The following is a 26,448-nucleotide window of genomic DNA, read 5'->3' as shown; positions in this document are numbered from 1 at the left end:
GCTTTATAGAAACAGACAACTGGTGCCAGAGCCATGGCCTCAAGCTAAATGCCAAAACGTGTATAGTCATCCCCTTTGGCAAAAACAAAGTGCCCACAAATTAACACATAGGTGGTAAGCCATTAAGTACTGTACACATGATTAGGGACCTGGGGATCCGAGTTGATAGAAAACACTCATTTGACAACCACATGGTTGTAGTGGTTACACAGACAGTTTATATATAGGCCACCTAATCATGAAGGGATCATGAAGATCATGGGAGGTCATCGTGCTTTTTTAGTCATCCCTCATCAGGCCCATAATTGAGTACAATGCCCCTTTTGTGGTGTACCTTACCAGACACCTGACCTGCAGCAAGCAACTGGAAAGTCCACAAAAGTATCTCACCAAGGGGATCAAAGGGCTCAAACAGATGCCTGACATATAGAACCATGTCCAACCCGGAATTAATGGACATGCTGCACCTCAGAAAATCCAACTCCCATGGAGCTATGCGCTCGTGACACTTTCACCGCAGCACTTACATAAATAGGACATGCTGGAGGGACAGATTCATAACCCAGAGGCTCCCTTCACTCTGGAATAAAATCACAGTCCAGGTTAGGCAGAGTCCCTTAATGAATCTCTGCAAGAGGAATGTTGCTGAGTGGATGGGAGATTGTAGGTTTACCCCGGGTATCACTTCTGTGTCACTGTTACACAGAGGCTGAGTATACTAACCTGGAAAAAGGCCATATCAAAATTCATTTAAAATGGGTGGCGAAAGACAAAGATAGTCTGGCCTGGCTTATAACTGCCCTAAGGCAGATAGCCTAGTATGAACCTATGAACCTATTACATGATGTATCCTCAACTGATACACAGATGTAGGAAACCCAATGTCAGTGATATCCCTGCAGTACTATACTATACCAGTAGCCATTCTTACTGGGCCCCACACATCCCAGGGAAGAATACTGTTTGGCATATAGCAGTCTCACTTACATGACAACACACTAGGGATATGTTCATCCACGACTGGAAATGTATATAGTGGCCTACAATGAATTCTGCACATGACACACATGACCACCACAAGGGAATCATACAGATATATACCTGTTGTCCAAGCCATGCTCTATTACTGTAACACAACTGTAACTTTGTCATCAGCATGTACTTAACATAGTATTCCAGTAGTACCATGTAGGTGGCAGCACCCATCATGTAGAACGGGTAATGGTGTGTACATATGGACAAGTGTTTTCTTGTCTATCCTGTGATATTCACATTTCCAAAGGTATTGTGCAGTCCCTTGGTGTATCGCCTAACTAAGAAGGTGTCTTTATGCATATCAGCAACAGTTGCCATACACCTACACTGGATGTCCATTACACACAGACTTTGCTGTGTTATAACATGTGTGATATATACTCCAGACATGAACCCTCACCCACATTAATATATCACAGCTTTCATGAGTGTGTGTCACCCAGTTGGCCTAGGACACAGATCACTGCAGCAGCCTGCATTGTCAACAACATACATGTATGGCGTACAGTCTGGGAATCTGCAGGACATGCTGGCACAGGTAACAACTGTATTCATATGAGGCGGGCTTCACACATAGGAACTATTGAAGGTCACAGGTACATATCTGTATGTGGTACACACATACCTGATGTGTGCATTGAAATTACTGTTATAATTATATGTCATACAATAATAAAAGCAAAACCCACCACACAATGACAAACACACACATGGCATTTGCAGGATTCAAACCCCTACCTAACTAGGTTATGACACTTGAGAAAACTGCATTAGCAGAGCGCGCTATTCAAATTACTGGGTGGCTTTTCTTCTCCTGCAGTATTTATAGGGTGCTGACACCATCAGTCTTTACAAAGAGGAATGTACATCATGTAGTTATTCCAGTTGCCAAAAGGGCCATTTCTGTTAAAGAGAATTGCACACACCCTGCCCCCCCAAACACACACACACTGAGCATTTGCAGGATTCAAACTCCTACCTAACTATGTTATGACACTTAAAAGAGATGCATTAGCAGAGCACACTATTTCAATTACTGGGTGGCTGTTCTTCTCCTGCAGTATTTATAGGGTGCTGACATCATTTTTTAGAAAGAGGTATGTACATCTATTACTATCCCTCAGTATGGGGGATAAAATATATATGCATTAACAGACGCCTACGTCAGGGTCACATATGCACGTCAGCACTGCCAGGTTATGTTTTATACCATGCTTCGTGACCACAGGACTTGTAACACACAACACAACCAGGGGGTGTATCCATATACATCACAGATACACACACCTCTGGGCTGTTACCACTGCACTAAGCATGACAGGCCATACATATACAACTACCATTGTGCAAAACTGACTTTTGGTTTGGTGTGTAGTTCAGACCACCCCTCCCATATCCAGGAACCACACTTGGCTTCCCTGGGAACAGTGTAGGATATGAAGGTGTTCACATACACCATTACAGTGGTTAACTTCAGGTACAGGAATATTGACTGGGGGAACTACTCAGGCCTCAACAACATCACCCTATAGCCACTACAATTTGTGAATCCATGTGCTATGGCAGAACCAGTCACCACAGCCACAAGGGGGAATACATATTGGACCTGATCATCACCAACATGGGGACTCTATGTTCCACAACAGAGGTAGACCACCATTGTTAATATCTGACCATAACCACCTTTCCCTGTACGTCCATATCCCATCCCCACCCCCAGGCAAGTTAATCACTGCAAACAAAGTATTTCTCAAAAGCAGACTTTGCATTTGTGAAGACTGGGATGGAATACTTCAAAGGCCCCATGCTGGAGGATTATACAGCCCAATCTGCAGAATACTTTACAAATGCATTCTATGAGCATCCGGAAGGTTTGCATTGATCATGCTATCCCAAATAAAACCAAGACTCCTCCACAACAGGAGACCTGTCTGGTTTACACCAGCCATATATAAGCTGTACAACAGAAGGAGAGAGCTAATACATTACAGAACAATATCCCACAGAGGGAGGACATCTCTGAACAGTATTGGCAAGACACTGCAATCCTTCAAAATCATCACTTGCAAATTTTGACAGTGAAATGGTCCAGACACTACAGATAAGGCTCCCCTCAGTCTGGAATTGAATCCCAATTAATGTTAGACATAGCCCCTCACCAACCCTCTTCCAGCAAACTCCAGCCACATGGATGTGTCATTGCAAATTCAACCCCTGGGATCTCCACTGTGTCCCTGCTTGACAGAGGCACAGCAGACTAGCCTTAAACGGTGCCTTCTGTGACCTACTTTACAGAGGCACAGTAGCCTACTGTACTGGGGAGGCAGACACCACATACACTCTGGCTAGGCCTATGTATTCCCTAGGGTAAACAGCCTAGTATCGACCTCTATACCCATATGTTTATGTTTCAGATGCACAATATTTGTTGCTGATAAACTGTTTGCAGGTCTTTATTGCCATAGCTTTCCCTGTTTCTATGAACAACTTGTGTATCTATGGAACATGTCTGAATATGAGAGGGTTCCAGTATATTACTTATGTCTCTGTTGTCATTTAACTGTGTGCACTGGGCAGATTGCTGTATTGTGGGAGGTTCCTGGCTGAAGACATACAAATGCCAGATATGTGTGGCCAACTGCTATACTGAGACATGGCCTAAGTGTGTGAGCATGCCCAGTTCAGGCCTTCCATGGTTTGTTGCCTGACATATGTCTCATTTATCAAAGTGTGTGAGCATGCCCAGTGTGACCTTTCAATATGTTGAGATCTGAGGTCCACCACATTTGTGGTTGTGTGTGTACTTACACAATATTTGACATTTATAGTGTGTGTGTTGGAAGTCATGTTGTGTTCTTACTGCCCAACTGCTTTGTGTCTGAACCCAACAGGGATTATGCTGTGCCTGCAGGGTTTCCATGGGATAGCTTGCATACACTTGTCAACATTCTTTCATACTGACCAAACACTGTAATATTGTCATAGTGTAGTGGTTCAGTCCTTTTATTGTGGTGCACAGTATCCTGGGTTTGAGTCCCATCACTACTTTAAATATTTATACTGAGCACACCAGACTGGTTAAGGGCCAGTTGTGTAAATATGACCATGTTGCATTTTGTTCAGCTATGGCCTACTTAAACCAGGCTTGTCCAACATTAGTAGTGTATTCCGCAACTTGGGTGGACATTGACAAGCACTAGGCTATGTGCCCTAGGGCATTTCTAATCCTAGTCAGAGTGTGTTTGTCCTTCAACACACATTTTCACTGGAGTTTGCCATGACATTTTTCAAGGTTAGTATACTGTGCCTCTGTCTAACTGTGACATAAAAGTGATACCCAGGGTAAACCTACAATCTCCCATCCACTCATCAAGATTCCTCTTGAAGAGAGTCAATAAGGGACTCTCTGGCTAACCTGGACTGGGAGTTTACTCAAGAGTGGAGGGAGCTTCTGGGTTATGGATCAATCACTACAGCATGTCCTATTTATGTCAGTGCTGCTGTTCAGGTCTCATGTGCATAGCTCAATGGGATTCAGATTTTACAAGGTGCAGCATGTGCATTGATTCCAGGTTGGACATGGCTTTATACATCAGGCACAGATCGCCTCTGGGCAGGCAGTATGCCACTGTGTGGAGCTGCAGTTTGTTTAATCAGGCAGCACATGGCATCTGTTAGAGCCCTTTGATCCTCCTGGTGAGGTACATTTGGGGTCTTTCCAGTTGCTGGAGGTGTCTGCTAAGTTACATCCCACAAAGGCCATTGTACTCAATTGTGAGCCTGATGAAGGATGACTGAAGAGGCACGATGACCTCCCCTGATCTAGATATGAATACCTTCATGATTAGGTGGGTATATGAAATATTTCTCTAACCACTACGGCCACATGGTTGTCAAATGCAAGATTTCTATCAACTTGTGTCCCCAGGTATCTTATTACTTCTGAAGTACTTAATGGGTTACCACCTATGTGGTAATTGGTGGGCACTTACTGTTTTTCCAAAGGGGATGACTATACACTTTTCTGCATTTAGTTTGATGACATGGCTCTGGCACCAGTTGTCTGTTTCTATGAGGCCCTTTTGTAGGATGCCTGTGTCAGCTGGAGGGTCAGATATGGCGCCCAGTTTGTAGTCATCTGCAAACTTGTTCAGACACAGTCTTTCCATGTTGGCCTGTACCTCTGAGAAACATATAACAAACAAGGGAGGTCCCAGGACCGAGCCTTGTGGGATGCCAGTTGTAGCTGGTTTGGAGTCTGACATGACTGCAGCATTTCTGACCACGTCAGTTCTGTCCTTGAGCTGGTTTGCAACCCATCTACTGACATAGGGGTTTATATTTAAGCTGGTGAGCATATCTATAATGACCAAGTGGGCTATTGTATGGAAGGCTTTTGCAAGGTCCAGGTAGGCTGTGTGGACCACCTTCCCCTCATCAATGGCCTTGGTGACTGTTTCAAATGACTCAACCAGGTTTAAGGGGCAGGAACTGCCCTTAAGAAAGCCACACTGGGTAGGGTCCAGTGTCTGTAGGTCCCCAATATCTTTATTTCTGAGGTCCATGATGATCCTTTCCATAGCTTTGCAGACCAAGCTAGTCAGGATTCTGGGGTGATAGTCTGCAGTATCCATTCAGGCGCCACCTTTGAGGAGAGGGACCACTGTTGCTGTACACTGCTCTTGGAGTACATATCCTGTGGTAAGGCTGAGATTGAGCAGTAGTTTTATTTGGTGTTCAATTCTTCTTGGAGTTCATGTTGGACACAGCCCGGGACACCATCTGGTCCCATTGATGCTGTGTGTTTTGCTTTGGAGACTCTGGCTGTTACCTGAGCATCTGCGATGTCAGGGGGCCAGCACTCTGCTGGGATAGATATTTGGCCTTTTGGTGGGGGGGGGGTAAGTTTGCACTGAACCTGTCAGGTCGGATGCTGGCAATGTGTGTGGGTTTGGTGTATTATTTGTCATTTTGGACTAATTCTGAGCATATCTGGGAATTCCCACCCAGGTTCCTACCATCAGTTAAGAAAGCCTTGTGATTATCCTTAGTGTCCTGTACAATTTTTATCTTGTAGCTGCCCTTAGAGGATTTTATGTGTGGCCATAGTTTTTTGTCATAATACTGATCAGAGATGCCTTCCCTTTTTATGTTTTGCTCTATCATGTAGTAGCTTCCTCCTTCTCTTGCATGATTTGGTAATGGCTGGGGTCCACCAGACAGGATGCCTGCCTTTGGAGGATTGGGTCTTGGTTTTATTTGGGATTGCATAATCCATGCATTCCTGAAGGTGTTCATATAATGCATTTATAAAGGGTTCTGAGGTCTGGCCCATATTTTCCACAGGCACAGGGGCTTTAATGGATTCCACCTCAGTTTGGAGGAGTGCAAAATTTGCTTTACACATGTTTTTCACTGTGGTTTTCTGGCCAGGGACTGGGGTCGGGATGTGAATATCCAGTGAGATTACTGTATGCTCTGATCTTACCAGTGAGGGATACACTTCTTGTCTTGGGCATAGAGTCCCCATGTTGGTGATTATCAGGTCCAATATGTTTACCCCTGTTGTGGGAGTGGTAATAAGTTGTTCCATAGCATTTTGGTTTATGAATTCTAGGAACCTTTGGCCTAGGGTGTTGGAGCTAGAGTAATGCTCCCAGTCTATGTTTGGGTAGTTGCAGTCACCCAATATAATGTTGTTTGGAGAGACCTTCATATTTTCATGTGTTCTCAAGTAGGCCAAGTGCAGTTCCTGGATTTAGGAGGGTGGTCTGTAGCAGGCTACAAACTGGGAGGCAGTTTTAGCCACTGTTACTTGCACGTGGATAGTCTGTGCTGCTTCATGCTGTGGCACCAACCTGGGGGTGTGGGAATCCTTGACAATTACTGATAGTCACCCTCCTTTTGTAGTGTGTTCCATGTTTTGGGGCTGTAAAGCATGGTATGAGGTGTAACCTGGTAGTGTTAGGGTGCTGTTGTGAGCCTTGAACTAGGTTTCTGTTACTGCACAGATATCAACATTCTCCATGCTGAGGGGAGTTTGGACTGCATGCATCTTGCAGTTTAGACTTCTGGCATTGGGTAGCATTACTTCTAGTTTCTTATCCCTTGTGATACCTATGGAGGTGGGTTTGTGTTTTGAGCCTTACCTATTCAAGGCACTATGTGGGTGACAACAACCTTTGCCAGTATCCAAAAGGCCAGGGGTGATAGGTGCAAGCCATCCCTAGTGGGTGGTGCATCATGTCTTGCTCAGCATGTCATCCCAGGCTGACAGGCATTGGATCCCCTTTGACTAACAACAATACTTAAGCCAATTGTTGTAATTGATCATCTTGTCTTCATATTGTGGCATCATGCTTGGAGAGGGTAGGATGTTAGGGTCATCAAGTTTGCATATACTACATGGTGTTACATTGCTTAACACATGGCAATCATGCCTCAGGTGGTGCTGCAGGGCTGCCTATGTTGGATGCACATACTACACTCCCTGTACATGTTTGAAAGCAGGTTGTGTCAACTTAGGCATCCCTTTTACTATATGTGTGAGTCAGAAAGAGGTATAATTTCCAGGGTTCCTACTGAGCCAGTGTATGTGCTATGTGTTGCCTCTTTGCCAAGGCCAAGGCATACTGGGCATGCCTTCTTCTGCCTACTGGGGCAGGTTCAGGTTGTTCCTCCTGTGAGTCACATTCTGCCTGTAATGGCCTTGGCAATGGTGGGGGGCTGTTTGGCCCAGGCCTATGCTGGTCCTGCTGCAGCTGTTTTTGCAGAATCATATTATGTAGCATAGCACATACCATGACAATTTGAGTACATGTAGTTGGTGAGTACTGCAAGGCTCCACCAGATGTGTCCAGGCACTGGAACCGTGACTTGAGCAGCCCAAACACACGCTCTATTACATTAAGTGTTTGTGCGTGTGCCTCATTATGGAGTTCCTGTTCAGGTGTGAGTGCGTTTCTGATGGGTGTCATCAGCCATGGCTCCAGTGCATAGCTAGCATCCCCCACTAGGTGACCATGTGGGATGTCCCCATTGGCAAATGTCTGGTACAGCTGCGTCAGATGCCAGATATGGGAATCATGGTAGCTTCCAGGGCAGCCAGCACACACATTCATTATTATGCCCTGGGCATCACACACAACCTGGCAGTTGATGGAGGGGAAGCTCATGCGGTTAATGTAGGCCCTACCCCGCTCACCGGCTGGTGCTTTGATGCGTATATGCGTGCAGTCTATTGCACCCACTACGTCAGGGTATTCCTCTATTTGCTGGAAGAGACGCATATTGCTGGCCAATACCTCACGGGAATTGGGGAAATATACATGATCACCAACATGTGCTAACATGGCATCCAGGAACTGGTGCAGTACCCTGGATGCTGATGCCTGTGATATCCCCATCATATCACCAGTTGGTCTCTGGAAGGTACCTGTTGCTAGTATTCTTAGGCCAACACATACCTTGCTTTCCACTGGGATGGGTTCCCCTCTGTTGGTTCTGTGTGTAACTCGTGGCCTACACAGCTCAACTATTTGCTGCAGGAGGTCTCTGTCCCCTCTATAGCGTTCCACTATCTCCAGCTCATGTAACCCCTGGTAGGTGACCCTGGGCCTGTACACTCTTCTCCATCTCCTCACTGTGGGTTGTCCGGCAGCATTTGCATTGTCACCACTCTCAGCATGTTGCATATGTCGCCTTATAACAGCTATGGGAGCCACTAACATTTTTTGTCTGAGTGAAGCTTTTTCAGTTTTCACTTCTAATAGCTTACTCCAGTGTTGCAGTGTCTCTTGAGAGAAACATACTGCACTGTTGTTTGCAGAGTTCTAAGTGCTGGGCTGGGCTACTGTTCTGCCTGTGTAATTGCCTGCTTCTGATTGTTTTCACCTGCTAGCTCTGCTAGTATTCCCTGGTAGCTTCCTACAATTTCTTCTGCTTCCTTTATCCTTTCTGCTCCCTCAGGGGGGAGCGACATGCATACAAGCACAAACACGCTCACAGCAACTCACACACGTGCACACTTGCTTAGACAGACTAAAACTTGCTTATTCGGGTTAAAACACTCGCACACCAGTGCAAACAAGCTTACAAGGCTTTAAACAGGCCTCTACATGCTTACTCCGGCTTGAACACGCGCACTCACGCTTACACACGCGCACTCTACTTTACTCTGGCTTCCCAGCATGCACACGCGCACATGCACGCCCAGCAAGAAACTTTGGTGTTATCCACAATGTACACCTTCCATTTCTTGGTTTTCCCATGTCTACCTGTTGACACATCTCTTTCCATGATGTGTAACTAACAGCTTTCACATGCCACTCTGCTCCAATGAGCTTCATTTCTTTCATACATACACCCCTGTGATGTCACCTATCTCCTTCTCTGTTACTCCCCCTTATCCTACTTCTACACTCCACGGAATGTGCTCATTTGCTATGTAAAAGTGCGATTCACTATCCTAACACTCATTTACATAGGATTGCCTACTAATGTTTGGTTACATGTCTTACACTGAGCTTCCCCCCTTAGCAACTCCTACTCGGTGGCCTTGTTGTTTTCAGCCTGTTATTCCCTTACATTGTAAATTGATGGTTTGCATAAAATGGGTTTTAAATTTTTATTCTGTTTTTTTACAGTGCAGCTCGTTTGCGTGGCGCTGCGCTAAGTTTAAACATCGGCATTGCTGAAAAAAAAAATTTTATTTTACTTTTGCATAGAGGTACGTTGCCAGTGGCAACATATTTGGCCATTGGCATGCTTCAGGAACATATGCAACCTTTATTTGGAGCTGACAAGGCTCCATTGTGCTATTTGTAGAACGGTACTCAGTTGTCAACTGAGCACATTTCTGCAGCTAACACGGCTCCTACACGGACAGGTTTGTGCTTCCTGGATCGCAAATTTACCTCATTTGCATGCCTTTTGGCTGCAAGTGAGGTAATTTGCATATCCAAGCCCTGCCCGTGTAAGAGCCATTTTAGGTGCTCTCTTACATGCCCCTACAGGCTGTTCGTGGATCGCTCGTCGGACATGATGGCTGCATGGAGTCTTACACTACTCTTAGACTCCGTGCAAGCCATCGTGAATCCGGCTCTATAACTGAAGCATTCAGAAAACAGAAACTGCATGAACTGTATCAAGAATAATAACACTAGCAAACAAATTCACATACCAAAGTTTACTAACTAGAAAACAATTACTGACTAAATTAAAATCTACACAGAGTACATAAAACACTGATTATGCAGGACATTAGGGAAGCCTGCCATTTTTTCAAGCATTCCTTCTGTGAGTAGCGAAACCACAAAGTAAATTCTCTAATAGCCACTTTCAGTATCAATGGAACTTGCTCTTTGCCCTACTGTTGTGCAGAGCTAATATTAAACATGAGATGAGCTTCCCCACAGGGGTATGCAGGAATGATTTTACTCCTCTACAAAACAAAAATAATTTTGCTTTTAGTGAGCCACTTTCACAGCTTTGGCACTGGCTCAAAGTTTATTCAGTGGATTGCCATGATTCTGATGGTAGACATCTAAATTGAGCAAATTTAAACTCAAAAGATGAGGCCACCCAATATCATGTTTCAAAAAACAAAGTCAAATTTCAAAAGGTAATAAAGAAACTATAAACACTGCAAACAAATTCCAATTAGAAAATTAATAAATACCAGTATTGTAAGTAAGACCATGGTCTCCCAGGAGTAAACAAGCTAAAGAAGTCTAGAAAAGACAGCAATGAAATGCCACCAAATGTCACCAAAGCCAAGTAAATGAGCTAGTGTAACAAGGCTGGAACCCACTGCAGCAAATGGTATAAACAATTCACTAAACAAACCTTAACTTGTTTTCATTAGAAGCAAAATACATACTTTTTAACAATTATGTCCGTTATTTTATGTGTAACTTTAGGGATTATGTGCAATTTTCTTTCACTTCTTCATTTTACAGTAGTGATGCTGTTGTCATATAAAGTGGGCTTTCTGATTCTAAAACAAATAGCTTTTTCTTTACTTACATTACTGGAGCTGTTTTTATTAAGGTTAAAAACATTATTAAATCTATGTATTCTAGCAGGTGTCCAATTACTTCCTGATTCTGTGTCATCCAGTGGCACCTTCTGATTATATCATAAGGGAGGCAAACAGTATGTAGTTCAATACCTCAAGGTAGTGAATTGAAGGGAGTCTTATTACACCATGAACTAGTGCCAAGATTCTATAACATTTTATGTTAATGATTCTCATTACCTATTCTGAGCATACCCCAGACTTACCCAAGGACTCTGTAGGGTAACGGAGTCCTGTCAATGTTCTCTGTCACAGCAGCACCACCTGTATGTCAGACCAGGCATTGCTGGCAAGAAGCTAGGACTGACATACAGGTGGAGCAGCATAACTTTGAGGCTTTCCAGTGCAAGAGCTCCACTTACAGGATGGCATGGATGTTACAACTGCATTTTCCCCATCCAAGAGAAGGGACAACCTTATGAGGCCACTTTCCCAAGGGGATTTAAAAGTGTTTTTGAAAACAATATACTGCAAGCAGTTCCTACTGGAGTTTGAGGGATGGCTCACACTACACACATTTTTGCAAGGGCAAGCTCCAAGGCTCTCCTTCCTGACTCCTGAAGCCTGCAGTAAAGCTTCATTTCTACATAAAACCAGGTGCTGCAGACAGTCTGGCTTCACACCAGGTAATGCCTGCACTACTTAATCCCACATATAAGTAACACTTTCACCTGGCCAAGAAGTGCATTCAGTTTAATGAACTTTTTTATTCTAGCTCTAATTCAGTCACTGTATAATACACACAAACATATTTTTCTGTAGACTATCACTGCAGTGATTTACATACCTCTAGTTTTCTTCCTAACAGAGAGGTCATCACATAGTAGATAATTATTTACTACAGTGTTACATCTGTGTTATTGCACTGTAAGCCAAGCTTCATACATTTTACTAGGAATCTTATCCTATATCATTTCTATTCTCTGTTTTTATTTGAATATAAAAATATTTAGTTAGTTATTAATTTGTCTGATTGCCTAAGTGGTTCACTGACTGTGCTGCAATCTTTTTCACTATATATGTTAAACTCTGCTGAAGACTTACAGAAACATGCCTATTCACTACAGGCAGTTTATCCCCCCCAAGCTGTACTGTCAAAATGAAAGACCACATGGCTCACAATCAGAAACTACCTGTCAGCGTCTCAGAAAATACAAACACACAATTATTAAATTAAATAACTATAGATCCTGTGAAGAAACTAGCATAGAATACACATTTATAAACATATTTTAGAATCAGAAAGTCCTCTTTACATTACAAAAACATAATTACTACAAAAAGAAATGGTAAGGAAAATCATTTTTGCACAAGATAAAATAACATGAATGTAGTAGCATGAGCTAAAAAGAAGTTATGTACTTACCATAATGTTCCATGTGAGTTGTTCATCTCGCCTTTATTCTTTACTGATGGGTTCGGAGCCGATCCCTCGGCTCCAAGTCGGCACCTACTGCAAAACTCGAGGATTTCAAGTAGCTCAAGGCCAAGTCCCTATCCCACGATGCACCTTGAGTTACCTCAGATCTTGTTTGCTGCATATAATAATACCATATGTCATACTATAACTCCATAAGAGAGAGAGAGTGTAGAAGGGTTGAGTGACCAGGAGGTATCTAGCATCTAGGTCTTCTGAGAGGCCAGGAGGGGGTAGGAGGGAGGGATGTAAGAATGAAGGTGAGATGAACAACTCACATGGAACGTTATGGTAAGAATATAACTTCTTTATGTGAAGTTGTTCTATCTCACCATTCATTCTTTACTGATGGGTAGCATCGCAAGCACCATCAACCTCAGGTGGCTCACGGGAGTATATTTCTCAGGACCGTGGATCCAAAGGAGGCCCTGTCAACTTTGTAATGAGTGATAAAGGTATGAGGTTTTGACCAAGTGGCTGCTGTGCAAATGCTATCAATAGGAAGTCTGGCAGAAAAAGCAGAGGATGTAGAAACAGCACTGGTTGAGTGAGCTTTAATTTTATGCTGTAAGGGCATATTGGCAGCTGAATAAGCAAATGTGATACAATCAGATAACCATTAAGACAGAGTTGTTTTAGCCACTGGTCTACCCTTTCTGGAATCTGAAAATGAAACAAAAAGCTGGTCTGATTTTCTGAAATCTTTTATTCTATCTAAATAAAATCTGAGCTGTTTGTGAACATCAAGTTTGTGAAGCATGTACTCTAGATTGTTGGAATGGTTGGGGTAGAAAGCTGGCAAATCAATAATTTGGTTGAGATTAGTTTCAGTGCAAATTCTGGGCAAGAAAAAGGGGGTTGTTTGAAGTGAGACTCTGTCAGCATGGAAAATCAAATAAGGAGGCTTAATGGACAAGGCTTGAAGCTCTGACACTCTGCGGGCAGAAGTAATAGCCACTAAAAAGATGGTTTTCCATGACAAAAATTTCAGGTCACAGGAGGAAGCTGGTTCAAATGGCAGAAGAATTATGCAGGAAAGCATAACATTTAGATTCCATGGAAAATAGGGAGATTTCACAGGTGGTCTAATATGAAAGGTCCCTTTGAGAAAAGCTTTGAATAATTTGTGTGACATAATATTCAGTCCTTCAAATCCCAGATGAAAGTTAGAAATGGCAGCATGTTGAACATGGACTGTTGCTGCTGCAGCTCCTTTATTGAATATCATGGTTAAGAATTCTAGAATAGAGGCCACAGGGGCTTGGTAAGAATCAATATTGTTTTTAAAGGCCCACATAGAGAATTTTTTCCATTTGCTTCCTCATAGAGGATTTATGAGAGGATAGGAGAATTTGCTTCGTCTCATTGGAAAGGTTATGGAACCTGGCTTTGATGGGAATTGGAGCAGCCAAGTTGTCAGCTTCAGGGACTGCAGAGAGGGATTAAGTTCCCCTGACGAGTGCGTCAGAAGGTCCGGAACTGGGTCCAGAATCCAGGGGTCCTCCAAAAGAAGGGGAACCAAATCTGACAAGGCCAATGAAGACCTATTAGAATAATGGTCCTTCCCAGGGCTTTTGCTTTTCTGTAATACCTTGGGTATCAATGAGATTGGTGGGAATGCATAACCCGGGGGCCAATCGTGAACGACTGTGTCCCTTGCGGCCTCTCCCAGAGGAGGAATCAGGGCAAAGTAGCTTCTGCATTTTGTGTTCATGTGACTGGCAAAAAGGTCGCAGTAAGGCTGGCCCCACTTGCGGAATATCCTGTCCGCTAACTCCATCTTGAGGGACCACTCATGGGGCAACAAAATTGCTCTGCTCAGCTTGTCTGCTATCACTTTGGATTTCCCCGGGATGTGCATTGCTAACAGAAAGCGCTGGGTGGAAATAGCCCACTGCCATACTCTGAGGGCCTCGCAAGAAAGGGATTATGATCTGGTTCCTCCTTGTTTGTTCAAATACCAGACCACTGACATGTTGTCTGTCTGAATCGCAATCGTACCCAAAGGAAGAGAGACCTGGAAGTACTGCAATGCCAAAAGTACTGCTCTCATCACTAGGACATTGATATGCAGATGTGCCTCTTGATCGGTCCATGTGCCTTGGGCTGCTTTTCCCTGAAAATGCCCCCACCCCACCCTATCAGGGAAGTGTTCCTGGTCACTGTGGCTGCTGGAGGGAGTAGCACAAATGGGCGTCCTATAGTAACATGAAGGGAGGTCAACCACCACTGAAGATCCTTTTTACAGGAATTTGTGATCATTATCATGTGAGACAGCAAGACATTGTCCCGTTCGATTCTCAGCTACAGCGTCTTCTGTGTGGAGGCATACGTGAATGGGGCGTGCCTTCGTTGAAGGTTGTGCGTCAGGCTGGTAACCCGGTACGTAAAAATCCACTACCAATCATTAGCGGCCCGGAGTTCCGCTGTGGCGACCCCTAACCGGGAAAAGCCGAAAGACACAAACAAATCATGTGAGACATGGGGAGCTCTTGGTAAGACCACTGAGTGAACAACAGCCATTGCAGTATCCGCATGTGCATATGACCCAGTGGTATGGCCAGAATTGCTGCTGCCATCATTCCTAACAATTTCAGAACTTCTGATGCTGGTGCTTTGTTTTTGGATATTAAAATGCGGACATGCTGATGGAGAAGTAAGACTCTCTCTACTGGAAGTGGTGGTGGTGGTGTCCAGTTCTGCTCCAATAAAGACGATAAGCTGCGATGGTGACAAGGCAGACTTTTCTGAGTTTATTGTAATGCCCAGCTGATTGCAGAGTGACAGAGTGGACTCCCTGGCATGAATGAGTTGATGCCTGGTGGTGCTGGTAAGGAGCCAATCGTCTAGGTACGGAAACACCTGGAATCCTAAATGTCTCAGATGAGCCGTGACCACTGCCATGCATTTGGTGAACACTCTGGGAGCTGTAGTGAGACCAAAGGGCAGGGCTCGAAACTGGTAATGATTGGCTCCCAGCCAGAAGCGCAGATGATCCCTGGATGGCCTGGCCATTTTTATGTGGTAGTACGCATCCTGGAGATCTATCAAGTACATCCAATTGTCTTTCCCTAAGGAGGGAAGTATTGACTGAAGCATGACCATCCGAAACTTCTCTTTTTTTACAGATTTGTTTAGTCTGTTGAGGTCCAATATAAGTCTCCAGTCCCCTGTCTTTTTCTGAACTAAAAAGAATCTTGAGTAAGTTCTGGCTCCTGTCTAGTCTGCTGGGACTGGTTGACCTCTGCTGTTGCTTGTTCCCTGTAAATGGGTGGAACGTCTGGGATTTTCATTGTTGGTGGAGGGGGTGTGGCAAATGGGATGAGGTATCCTCTGGTTGTACCCAGTTGTCGTTTGTTATTTTGAACCAGGGGGATGGGTACAAAGATAAGAAACCCATTTCAGCCGCCAGAGCAGGACAGTCGGGCCTCCTTTCAGGAGCGCTAGTAGGGCTTCCCAAAGAAGTGTTCTCTGTCACCCTGGTTTTGTGGACTCCCTCTGCCGCAAGCAAGGTGTCTTACATTATCGCCCCTTCCTCTGCGCCTGGAGGGGGTTCACCACGTGTGTCCTGAAAGGCTCCTTGGGTTTTTCGGAACCACATTTTCCCTCCCCTTTGACCCTTGGGGTAGGGTCTGGTAGGGGTGGAAAAACAGACCCCGACGGCAGACAGAGTCTTTCCGTCCTGCTCACACCTGGTTAAAGTTTCCTTGACTTTAGGCCCGAAAAGGGATGAACCATTAAAGGGGGTATTCACGAAGGATGACTTGAAGGGCTCCGCGAAGGAACACAAGGGCTCCGTGAAGAACACAAGTGCATCCAGGAGTGTCTCCTAAGAGCAACTCCTGTAGCCGCTGCCCTAATCATTCCATCAGCTGCATATGAAATGAGGCACATGGATGAGTTCATTATGGAATTGAGGGTAGCAAGCTGAGAGGCAACTCTGTCTGTAGCAACTGCAGCTACTGTACCCTGAAGAGTATCTCCCATATCTTTAAGGAGATTTCTTTATAGTCTCATAAAATTGGTTAAATAGTTAAGCAAACAAAGTGCAAAATTCACTGAACTAAACATGCACTTCCCATATCGATCCATGATCCTAGATTCTCTGTTAGGAGGATGGATAGACGAGAAAGTTTCAGACATTTCCTTTTTGGTGGCTGCTGCCACCACCATGGCATCAACTGACACACCCTTGGTCAAGAAGGATTTATCTAGGGGGGCAGATATGAATTTATTAGGCCTCCTAGGGACAGGCTCCATGGTGTCTGGAGACTCCCACGCCCTTCATGAGACCAGCTGCATAAGCTCATCAAAGGGCACAGACACCCAAGAGGAGGAGGGCTGAGAACCAAAAGCCTTCAGGAGGACCAACTTATCCTCAGCAGGGTTGGTGGACTGCCAGTCACCCCTCTGCCTAAAGATTTCCAGTATCTCTACAAATGAGATATCCTCAGAGGGGGACTGTGGGGACTCTACTGATTCATCCAAGTCAGTATCAGATGATAATGACTCCTGAGGGGAGTCCAAATGTTTCCTCTTACACAGTCTCTTCCTGGGAACCTTTTCAGTGGGAGCTTCTGGAGAGGTCATGGAAGAGCATGGGCCACCCAGTGGGGCTTCCTGAGGCTCTGGGTCTCTGCGCTTAGCTAGGATCTGCAAGGCAGAAGCAGATACAGGTGCTTTAGGGGATGAAGAAGCCAGACTAGAAGTTGAGGATGTCTTGGGAGACATAACTCTCCTCATGGCTTCGAAGGCACCCCTGCTCTGGTGTGAAGGGACCGAGGGATCTGAAGAAACCGTTGATACCCCCGGCACCAGGACAGTGGGCTCTGAACCTAAGGTAGGAGCTGAGCTCATCCGAGCCGAAGCCCCGAGAGGCAGAGTCGGAACCAACAAGTCAGCCCGACTATCCTCCCCGGACCCAACCAGAGAGTGTCAGCTCCTAGAGTCCTCAATCAGAGCCAAGGACGTCAGAGTGAAAGGAGCCGAAGACACAGGAGCAAGCGTCGGCTCCGATGGCTCCACAATCAGCAGGTCTGGCTCCGAAGGACCAGTATAGCTCGGAGGAGGAAGAGACATAGTTGGCATAGGTCTTTCGCTCTGAAGCCATCTGGGTTGGAGCTGATAACAATTTTGCAAAGGACGGTACCTGAAGAAGCTTCTGCACCACCTGATCCACATCCAAATCTGAGGGACTAACAGAAGACCTAGATGAACAGACCGATGATTCCGACTGAAGAAGTGGAGACATGGAATTTCGGATACTGGTTCCAAAACTAGGGGCCGGCTCTGAAAAGAAAAGAAGACAGTCGGCTCCGAGGCCTGTGGAGCCAATGTCACAGACTCTCTTGATTTTTTTTTACTTTTTCGAATCCACAGAAGTCTTGGAGGACTTTGAGGACTTACTAGATCCATCCTGGTCACTCAACGCCTCCTGGAAAGAAGGTTTCAACAAACCCCTGTCAATGAGCTTCCTTTTTCTCTCTTGGAGGACTCTAGAGGAAAAAGAATGGCATATGGAACATGTTTCTTGTAAGTGCAAGGCACCCAAGGAGTAGACACAATTCACATGGCAATCAGTAACAGACATCTTTTGCCCACATTTAGGGCATTTTTTAAATCCTGATTTAGGGTGCTTGTCCTTGTCATCAGCCATGACAGAAATGGACACACCCAACAACAGCAAATATAAATTAGCCTTCTAATAAAAAACAGGCTAACTATTAGCACAGACAGACGCACAAGCCTTTTAAACTAAGGCTAACTATAGCTACTTATAAGCCTTCTAAAAAAAAACAGGCTAAATATAACAACAGACACACACACAAGCCTTTTAAACTAAGGCTAACTACAACTACTAATAAGCCTTCTAATAAAACACAGGCTTAATATATGCACACACAGAAATTAACCAAGAAGCAAGTTAACTCTAATAATTATGAGATACTAGGAAAAAAGTGACAAAAGGTCACTGAAAAAGCACTTACTAGTCACTAAGTAAATGCACAATATTATGCTAATAACAAATGTGACAAAAAGGTCACTGAATAACATTTTTTTAGTCATAAAATGTAAATAGGCCTATGAAGAAAACGAAGCCAAATATACAGTAAAGAAAGCACACAGGGAATGGGAACACTGCAGATAAAGCTTTAAGAGCTTATCTAATCTAACTATCTAACTAATCTAACTATAAACTAACAATAATTTTTGTAACTAGAAAGGTATTAAAGTTTTTACTGGCTCGAGCTAGCAAGAACCTCCAATCAGTTGCAGCGGCAAACTAGATCTGATGTAACTCAAGGTGCATCATGGGATAGGGACTTGGCCTCGAGCTTGAAATCCTCGAGCTTTGCAGTAGGTGCCGACTCGGAGCTCAGGAATTGGCTCCGAACCCATCAGTAAAGCATGAACGATGAGATAGAACAACTTCACATCGGAGGTTAATGCCTTTCACTGTGCAACAAGTTGCCATCTCCATAAAGTTATGAGGGTAAGAATTTTTTATTGTTTTGTTTGTTTTCACTGATTTAAATGTAGTGAACACCCTTATTCTTGACAAGAGAGTGCCCTCCATAAAGTGATTTAATTTAACATAGCAGACTTTCATTCAACAGGTCATTTGCTGAAAGCAAAATAGCAGAATTTTTTACAAAGGCTTTACCCACCTTCAGCACAGCTCTTACTTAAAATAATCAACTGCAAAATATCCCTCAATCCCCTGTGAAACTGAGTAATCTTATTTTCTGCCTTTACTTAAAACTGAGTATTCTTACTTTCTGACCATACCTATTGTTTGCTTGGAACGTCTGAGCTGATAGCAGTGCTCTTAATTTCACACTAAGAATTCAGTTCTAGTTTGACATTGAAAAAAAAACATTGTTTGTCTTTTATGCTGTATGAAGCTTCCACAATCTCTCAAAGCACAGAAAATGTATATCAGCGTTGTCTTGTATCATTGAGTTTTTACAAAACGCATGCTTACCTCTTGTTTCTTTCGCAATATATCCTGTTCGCTGGTATTACGGTTCCACTGTTCTGCTTCTCTTATGATCAAAGACATTTGCTCAACAATCTACTCTGAAATAAATATGCATATCTTTGTTATACCGAATGATAAATTCATTATCACAGAAAAATTAAAGCAAGTTACCAATGTTCCACATTACATATGTGGATGAAAAACATAAAGTGCTTAAAATACTCAAAATATACTCTTCACAGTTTTTTTTAAATTACATTTTAAAATTTTCTAAATGGCTTGCAAGAATTGTATTTTATTTAAAAATTTTGGGACTCCATGATCAATGCTGGTATATCAGATTCTCTCCTCCACTTCACCCTTCCAATCACCATTAAAATTTCACTTCTGAGCTAGGTGATCTATACTTATTGTACGCTGATATAGGATGGGGAGAGATCAATGTTTCTAGTATTGTACCATCCAGAATTGCATAGTATTATTTTGTTCACCACTGTTTTCCCATGAGCCCAGATGTGCAGTATAATGAGCATGAATGTGCAGCACATTGCATGTGTAACACTCTGCTTCACTTTACCACCAATACATTTCGCTCTTGCATACTATTTCTGTAAGGCTGTAATCAGATTGATTCCTGCACCCTTCTCTCCTTCTAAGACAAGGAATGTTGTCAGTCCAATGCTAAATCCTTTCTTTCCTAGCCTTCCTTTCAGCTGTCAAGGCTTCTTCCCTAATCCTGACAGCTGACACCACAAGAGGAGGAATTGTTCCATGTCACTGAGCCAGTGGAATTTCATTTTAATGGAACATATTCCTGAACAATGTATTTATTATTTATTTTATTTATTTAGTTTGTTTGCCAGGCTAGTCAATTGGGCCACGAGGAGCCCGTTTTCAATGGAGTCCTGTGGAGAAAAGCTCCAGAAAATTACAAATTACAGATTTAACATAAGATTAAGTTATTAGAAAAATGTAATGTGCACAAATGAAGCAAATTAAACAAATAGAAAAACGCATATTAGTAAAGTGCACATATTAGTACAATGCAATAAGAGTAATATTTGTAAACAGTCAAAGTTTTTAACAGTTTAACATATTAGCACAATGCAATAACAGAAACAATCTAAATTTTTGTTAACAGCTATGCTAATTCATGCAGTTAATTTCTAGGCTACTGAATTGTACCATTCTAGGAATTATGCTAATTCCTAGAGTTTATTAGGGGTACAAAACAATGGGAGGCTATTGTGACTCTGATAAAGCAGCTTTGAGGTTGTGAAAGCACTAACCTGGTTTTTATCTTCTATGTAATAAATTTTATGATCGATTTGGCTGTGGTCTGGTACCTTCTTCTTTTTCGGATATTACACACAGATATATCCAGACTTTCTATTCCCTATCTACCCCCATCTAGCACTCACACACAACTTTGTACACACACACACACACACACACACACACACACACACACACACACACACAAAGACACACACATTCATAATAACAGACATACGCGTTTCAAATTTCATATCCTTCAGAAAATGCATGGTAATGAAAAAAACATATTCTAGTAACTGCAAAAGTATGAGTGAAATATTTAAAATCTAGCCCTAATTTTGGACCATTCTTCCCCATTATTTTTTGCCTTTGTCCCTGATTCTTGAGCTTAGAGGCTAACAGCCATGTGGACATCATTACTTTTTAGACACTGAATAAAGTAAAAATTACGAAAGTAATGTTTTTCATTTCACTAGACATAGAAAATCTATGAATGTTAATAATTATGTGCATGCACAATGTGGACATTCTGTGTTCTTCGCAAGAAATGTTACTAAAGAGCACATAAGTATTCCTACATTAATTTTGAATGATAATGTTTCTCAAATTCAATTGATCATTCTTCAGAACATGTTTATAGATGGACCCTGGGATTAAGAAAAGGCACATTGCTCGTGGTAATTGGTGAGAAAGTGTAATTCAGAGACAGCTATGGCTGCAATAAGAATGACCTCACTACTGGATAATCACCAGATCTCTGAATCACACAACAGCCCACGCTAGCACTAGTTATACCTGATGGAAATACAGTTCTCCATAGCGACCCATGCACTGCATTGGCAAAGGCATCCAACTATTCTCCCTTACACACACACACATATTTATATATATATATATATATATATATATATATATATATATATATATATATATATATATACGTTGTGTCTTTCGGCTTTTCCCTGTTAGGGGTCGCCACAGCGACAGTATATATACACACACACACAGCCACTCAACAAGCTCCCACACAATCAATCACAGTCACAGAGACAGTCACCCACTCACCAACATGCACGTACACACACACACACACACACACACACACACACACACACACACACACACACACACACACACACAGACAGCCACTCAACAAGCTCCCACACAATCAATCACAGTCACGTATATTCAGACTCTCTGTTCCCTACCTAACCCCCCATCTAGTGCTCACACAAATAGGTTCATAGGCAGGTACTAGGCTATCAGCCCTGGGGCCTATACAAGCCTAGCCAAAAAGGCTCCCTGGCTTTCGCCACCCAAGAAAATTATTTTCCTGTGCCCCTGTCAAGCAGTGCCACAGAAGTGATCCCCGGGGTGAATTTTCTATTTCCCATCCAGTCGTCAAGATTTTTTCTTAAAGAGGGCCAATGAGGAGCTTTGCTTGGCATGAATGGTTAGTTTATTCCAGAGTATGAGAAGTCTCTGGGACAGGAATCTATCCCTCTAGCATGTTCTGCTTATTGTGGTGAAAAGGTTTAGGTCCCTGGGGCGTGTAGTTGGGAGAGATTGAGATTTCTTTAAGTGTAGCATGTCCAACAGCTCTGGGTTTGACATAGCTTTGTATGTTAGGCAGATAGCGCCTCTGAGCAGGCGATATGCGATGGAGTACAGCTTGAGTTTTTTAAGATGATCTGCGTATGGCATCTGTTTGAGGCCGGTAATCTTCTTAATGAGGTATTTCTGTCGCCTTTCCAATTGTTTTACGTGTCTTGTGAGACACATGCTAAATGGGGCATTGTACTCTATAATGGGTCTGATGAGGGATGAGTAGAGAGGAACAATGACCTCCTTTTTTTCTAGAGGGGAACCCTTTTGTGATGAGGTGAGCCACGTAGAAGGATTTCCTGACTACTGTGGCGATATGGTTATCAAAGGAGAGACTACTGTCCACCTGTGTCCCGAGGTCTCTTATCACACTTTCGGTGTTTAGTGAGCTAGTGCCTATGTGGTAGTTCATGGGTACTGAGTTTTTCCCAAAGGGGATGACAATGCACTTCCTGGCATTGAGCTTGAGGCCATGACTTTGACAACAAGCCTCTGTCTCTATGAGACCCTCTTGTAGAATGTCTACATCATTAGGTGATTCTATTACAGCTCCCAGTTTGCAGTCGTCTACGAGCTTTGTTAGCCAAAGACCTTCTGTGTTGGTCTGCACTTCAGATAAGTAGATGCCGAACAGGAGAGGACCCACGACCGAACCCTGTGGTACTCCATTCGTCACTGGTCTGAAGTCGGACTTGGAGTCTGCTACTTTTACTGTGTGGGTTCTGTCAGTAAGCCAGTTGGCCACCCATCTTGTGACATAGGGATTTATGCCCAGTTTAGTGAGTTTATCTATAATTCCAGAGTAGGGGATGGTATTGCAAGTCTTAGTGAGGTCAAGATAGGCTGTGTGCACTACCTTGCCCTCATCTACGGCTCTAGTGACTGCTTCAAAGAAGTCAGTCAGGTTCAGTAGACAGGATCTACCTTTTACAAACCCAAACTGAGTGGGTTCCAGGGTTTGGAGGTTACCTATGTCTTTGTTTATAAGCTCCAAGATGATACGGTCCATGGCCTTGCAGACCAAGCTCGTCAGGCTAATGCGGCGGTAGTTTCCAGGGTCCATGGTTGCACCCCATTTGTGGAGTAGGATAACCGTCGCTGTGTGCCATTCAGTAGGCACATAGCCTGAGGTGAGGCTATGATTGAACATGGTAGTTAGGTGGGGTGCCAGTTCGTTTTGTAGTTCGTGCAGTACGCAGCCTGGGATGTTGTCTGGTCCCATGGATGCTGTGTTCTTGGCTTTGGAGAGTGCGGTCTTTACTTGTTCATCCGTGATTTCAGGGGCTTTGCATTCTTCTGGTATTAAGATGGGCCCTTTGGAGGGGTATACATACACACCCAGATTCACATTCATGCATCTCCATCATGCCCCCGAAGTCTCTCTCACACACACACACACACACACACACACACACACACAAATACCAACATACCTCCCACCCTCATGCCTTCACTGAGCTTACCTGCACTATGAGTATTCCCACAGGAGTGAATGACTGACTGCTGTATTTTCACTTGTTCCACCAACAGGAAATTTTACAAGACCAAATTGACTGCATAAATCAGGAGCCATTAACATTTCTGGAAGAGACCACAAGGCTAATTAGCATTAGCCGCTCCCTCAGATTACCACATTATCATGCAGCTCTACTCACAAGACCAATCTCTACACTGAGGCTCCCGCAAGCAGAAAACCTCAACTGTAGAGTGGTCTAAACATCAGCAATGTTTACAACAATGACAAAATCTACAATGTTAAGACATCCCCTTGTGGGAAGCCTTTCTGTATTCCAACAAGAGTTTATGATGAAGAATTGGTTAGGGGGAATTGTTTATGAAGTTAAGGGTGAAAGGAAGAATAAACATCACCCATTTTAACATCTTGGTTTGAAAATGTTAAACCAGCAGTCAACAGTTTGCGTATCAATGCATTTGTGCTCCTTACAGCATTATTACATTTATTATAAAATGAGTTATTATAGGTACCTTTAATATTATTCAAAGAAATTATGAATTACATCAAGTAATCAGGTACAACATCTTTATTTGCTTATAAGTGGAGCAATAATATCAAAATCCTCTAAGAACATGGCACAGATATTCAACAGAAAATAACATCCCCCCAAAAATTGGGAGTTTATTGGCTTTTGTAAGATGTGTATATTTGTACTGGGTGGTGCTACAGCTAGCTACAACTAGTGTGGCTAAATATTATAAATTGCTAAACACTAAAGATTATTACAACTGTAGTTCCACAAATGTTGTCTACCTTGCTGTATATTCAAACTGAAAGGCCTTCTACATTGGTAAAAGCTGAAGAAGGCTTTCACAATTTACGAGCACATTTTAGTTATCAAGAACAACATCCTGGTCATTGTCCTAATTTTAAAAACTACGGTTTTGGGGTTTTAGACTAGGATACTGCTTTAGAAAAACATGAATTGGTTATGCAGGTATGCTTAAAAGTTTGTACATTCCCAGGTATTAATTACTGTTTACAAATTAAGTGTCTTTTGAAGTTAAGGTCACTGAAGTGGCTATATTTTAAAATCTATTTTTGTTGCTGTTGTTGTTCTTTGCCCACACTGCCTGCCAAAAATTAAACCCTCCTTTGGTCTAACAGCTCACTAGTTCCCCTCACCAGATCTGAGCCAACCAAGGAAAGTTGTCATCCAGGTGGCCATCAAGGATGATTCAAGCATTCTTTCATTTCCTTCCTGCCTCAGCACAGACACACCTAGCACTGTGCCAATGAGGGATGTGCAATGCACTACCCCATGAAGGATTCCCCTCATTTCTGCAAGGGGAGTAGCTTTCAAGCAGCCCTGTCCCTACCCCACAACAAGAATGGTGGTCTCTCTGGTCAACATCAGGGAGATTACACCACTCAGTGTGCCTCTGAGTGCATGCAAATCCCTCCCCATAGGAGAGGTGAGCAGGCCATACCCCCTCACCTCTCCCCCACTCCACCTGGCTTCTCCAGTGCCAGGGCCATTAAACTCCAGTCACCTGGGTCACAGTATAGGCTCCATCCTTCTGTGCCACACAGGCAAACTCTAATCTAATTCTAGAGTTGAACGATGAATGTTAAGTGATTTCTTTAAACATATTATATTCAAGAATTCTGCAAGTGTTTAACACTCTGAAGAAGTCTCTATTTGTTAAAAGGAATGAAAGTACTAAAAGTGTTTCTAACAAAATAAATTCCTGTGAAGCTGTTTGTGTGTCATTTTACAGATCTTAGTCATTCATTTTCTGACTCTTTGGTTGTTGTTTGGTTTGGTTTGTCTGACAACATTACCAGTAGTGGTACTTCTGTATGCATTACTGCTGAGAGAAGGATGAGTGGCACAGGGGCACCGTGGAATCCTATGATTAGCCCTGCTGCAGCATTTCCATGGCAGGGCAAGTATTATGCAGGTGTGCCCACCAGTGGGTGGTGGTGTCACAGATGATGCTCTGGCACAGCATGCTGACCTGTTATGTTCTACGATACAGGCACATATATGGGAAGCTATGGCACTGACGAGCATTTAGTCAGTCAAAGTGTATGCATAATGATAACACATATATCATATCACTGCCCTGCAGCAGTGGAGGAGATGTACTAATTCCATTCTTTTGAACATTTAGTAGAATATGAGTTTAGGAGAATTTGCTCTCAGAAAACAAATGGTGAAGATAATTTATCTAATGTTGAGAGAGCTTTGCTTAATGAATTGATTGCATCGAATCAATACAGGTTTATGAGACCTGACAAGGGTGGGGGAATGGTGATAATGAGTAATGTTGACTACAGTTGCCAAATGATGAGAATTTTAAATGATGAAGAAACATACAGTAGAGTTACAACAAATGAGGTGAATAGGGCCTACCACAAAATTAACCTATATTTGCACGATGCCTTGTACCAAGGGGTTATCAATGAGGCAGAATTTGATTACCTTTTGGTAAAACACCCTCAGATGGCTAGGTTTTTTGGGATACCCAAGACGCACAAAGGAACGGAGCATTTACAATTTCGACCAATAGTTTCGGCTAAAGGGTCCAAAA

The 26,448-nt window shown here is 43.2% G+C and overlaps 1 protein-coding gene across 3 annotated transcripts in view; it reads right to left on the bottom strand.

Moving 5' to 3' along the window:
- CFAP141 (cilia and flagella associated protein 141) overlaps positions 1-26,448 on the bottom strand; it is a 593,927-nt gene that overhangs the window by 332,913 nt on the left and 234,566 nt on the right. For 2 of the 3 annotated variants that reach the window (XM_044079922.1, XM_044079921.1), the window contains one exon: positions 19,516-19,610. In XM_044079922.1, coding sequence (XP_043935857.1) covers positions 19,516-19,593 — 78 coding nt within the window. In that variant the 5' untranslated portion in view covers positions 19,594-19,610. The remainder of the gene's footprint in view (positions 1-19,515; positions 19,611-26,448) is intronic. The other variant, XM_044079923.1, reaches the window with a different exon arrangement.

This window comes from Protopterus annectens, chromosome 8.part0 (genome assembly GCF_019279795.1).
Source record: "Protopterus annectens isolate FY-2018-M chromosome 8.part0, PAN1.0, whole genome shotgun sequence".
NCBI lineage: Eukaryota > Metazoa > Chordata > Ceratodontiformes > Protopteridae > Protopterus > Protopterus annectens.
The sequence above is the reverse complement of the archived record's forward strand: the minus strand, read 5'-3'. Positions and strand labels throughout refer to the sequence as shown.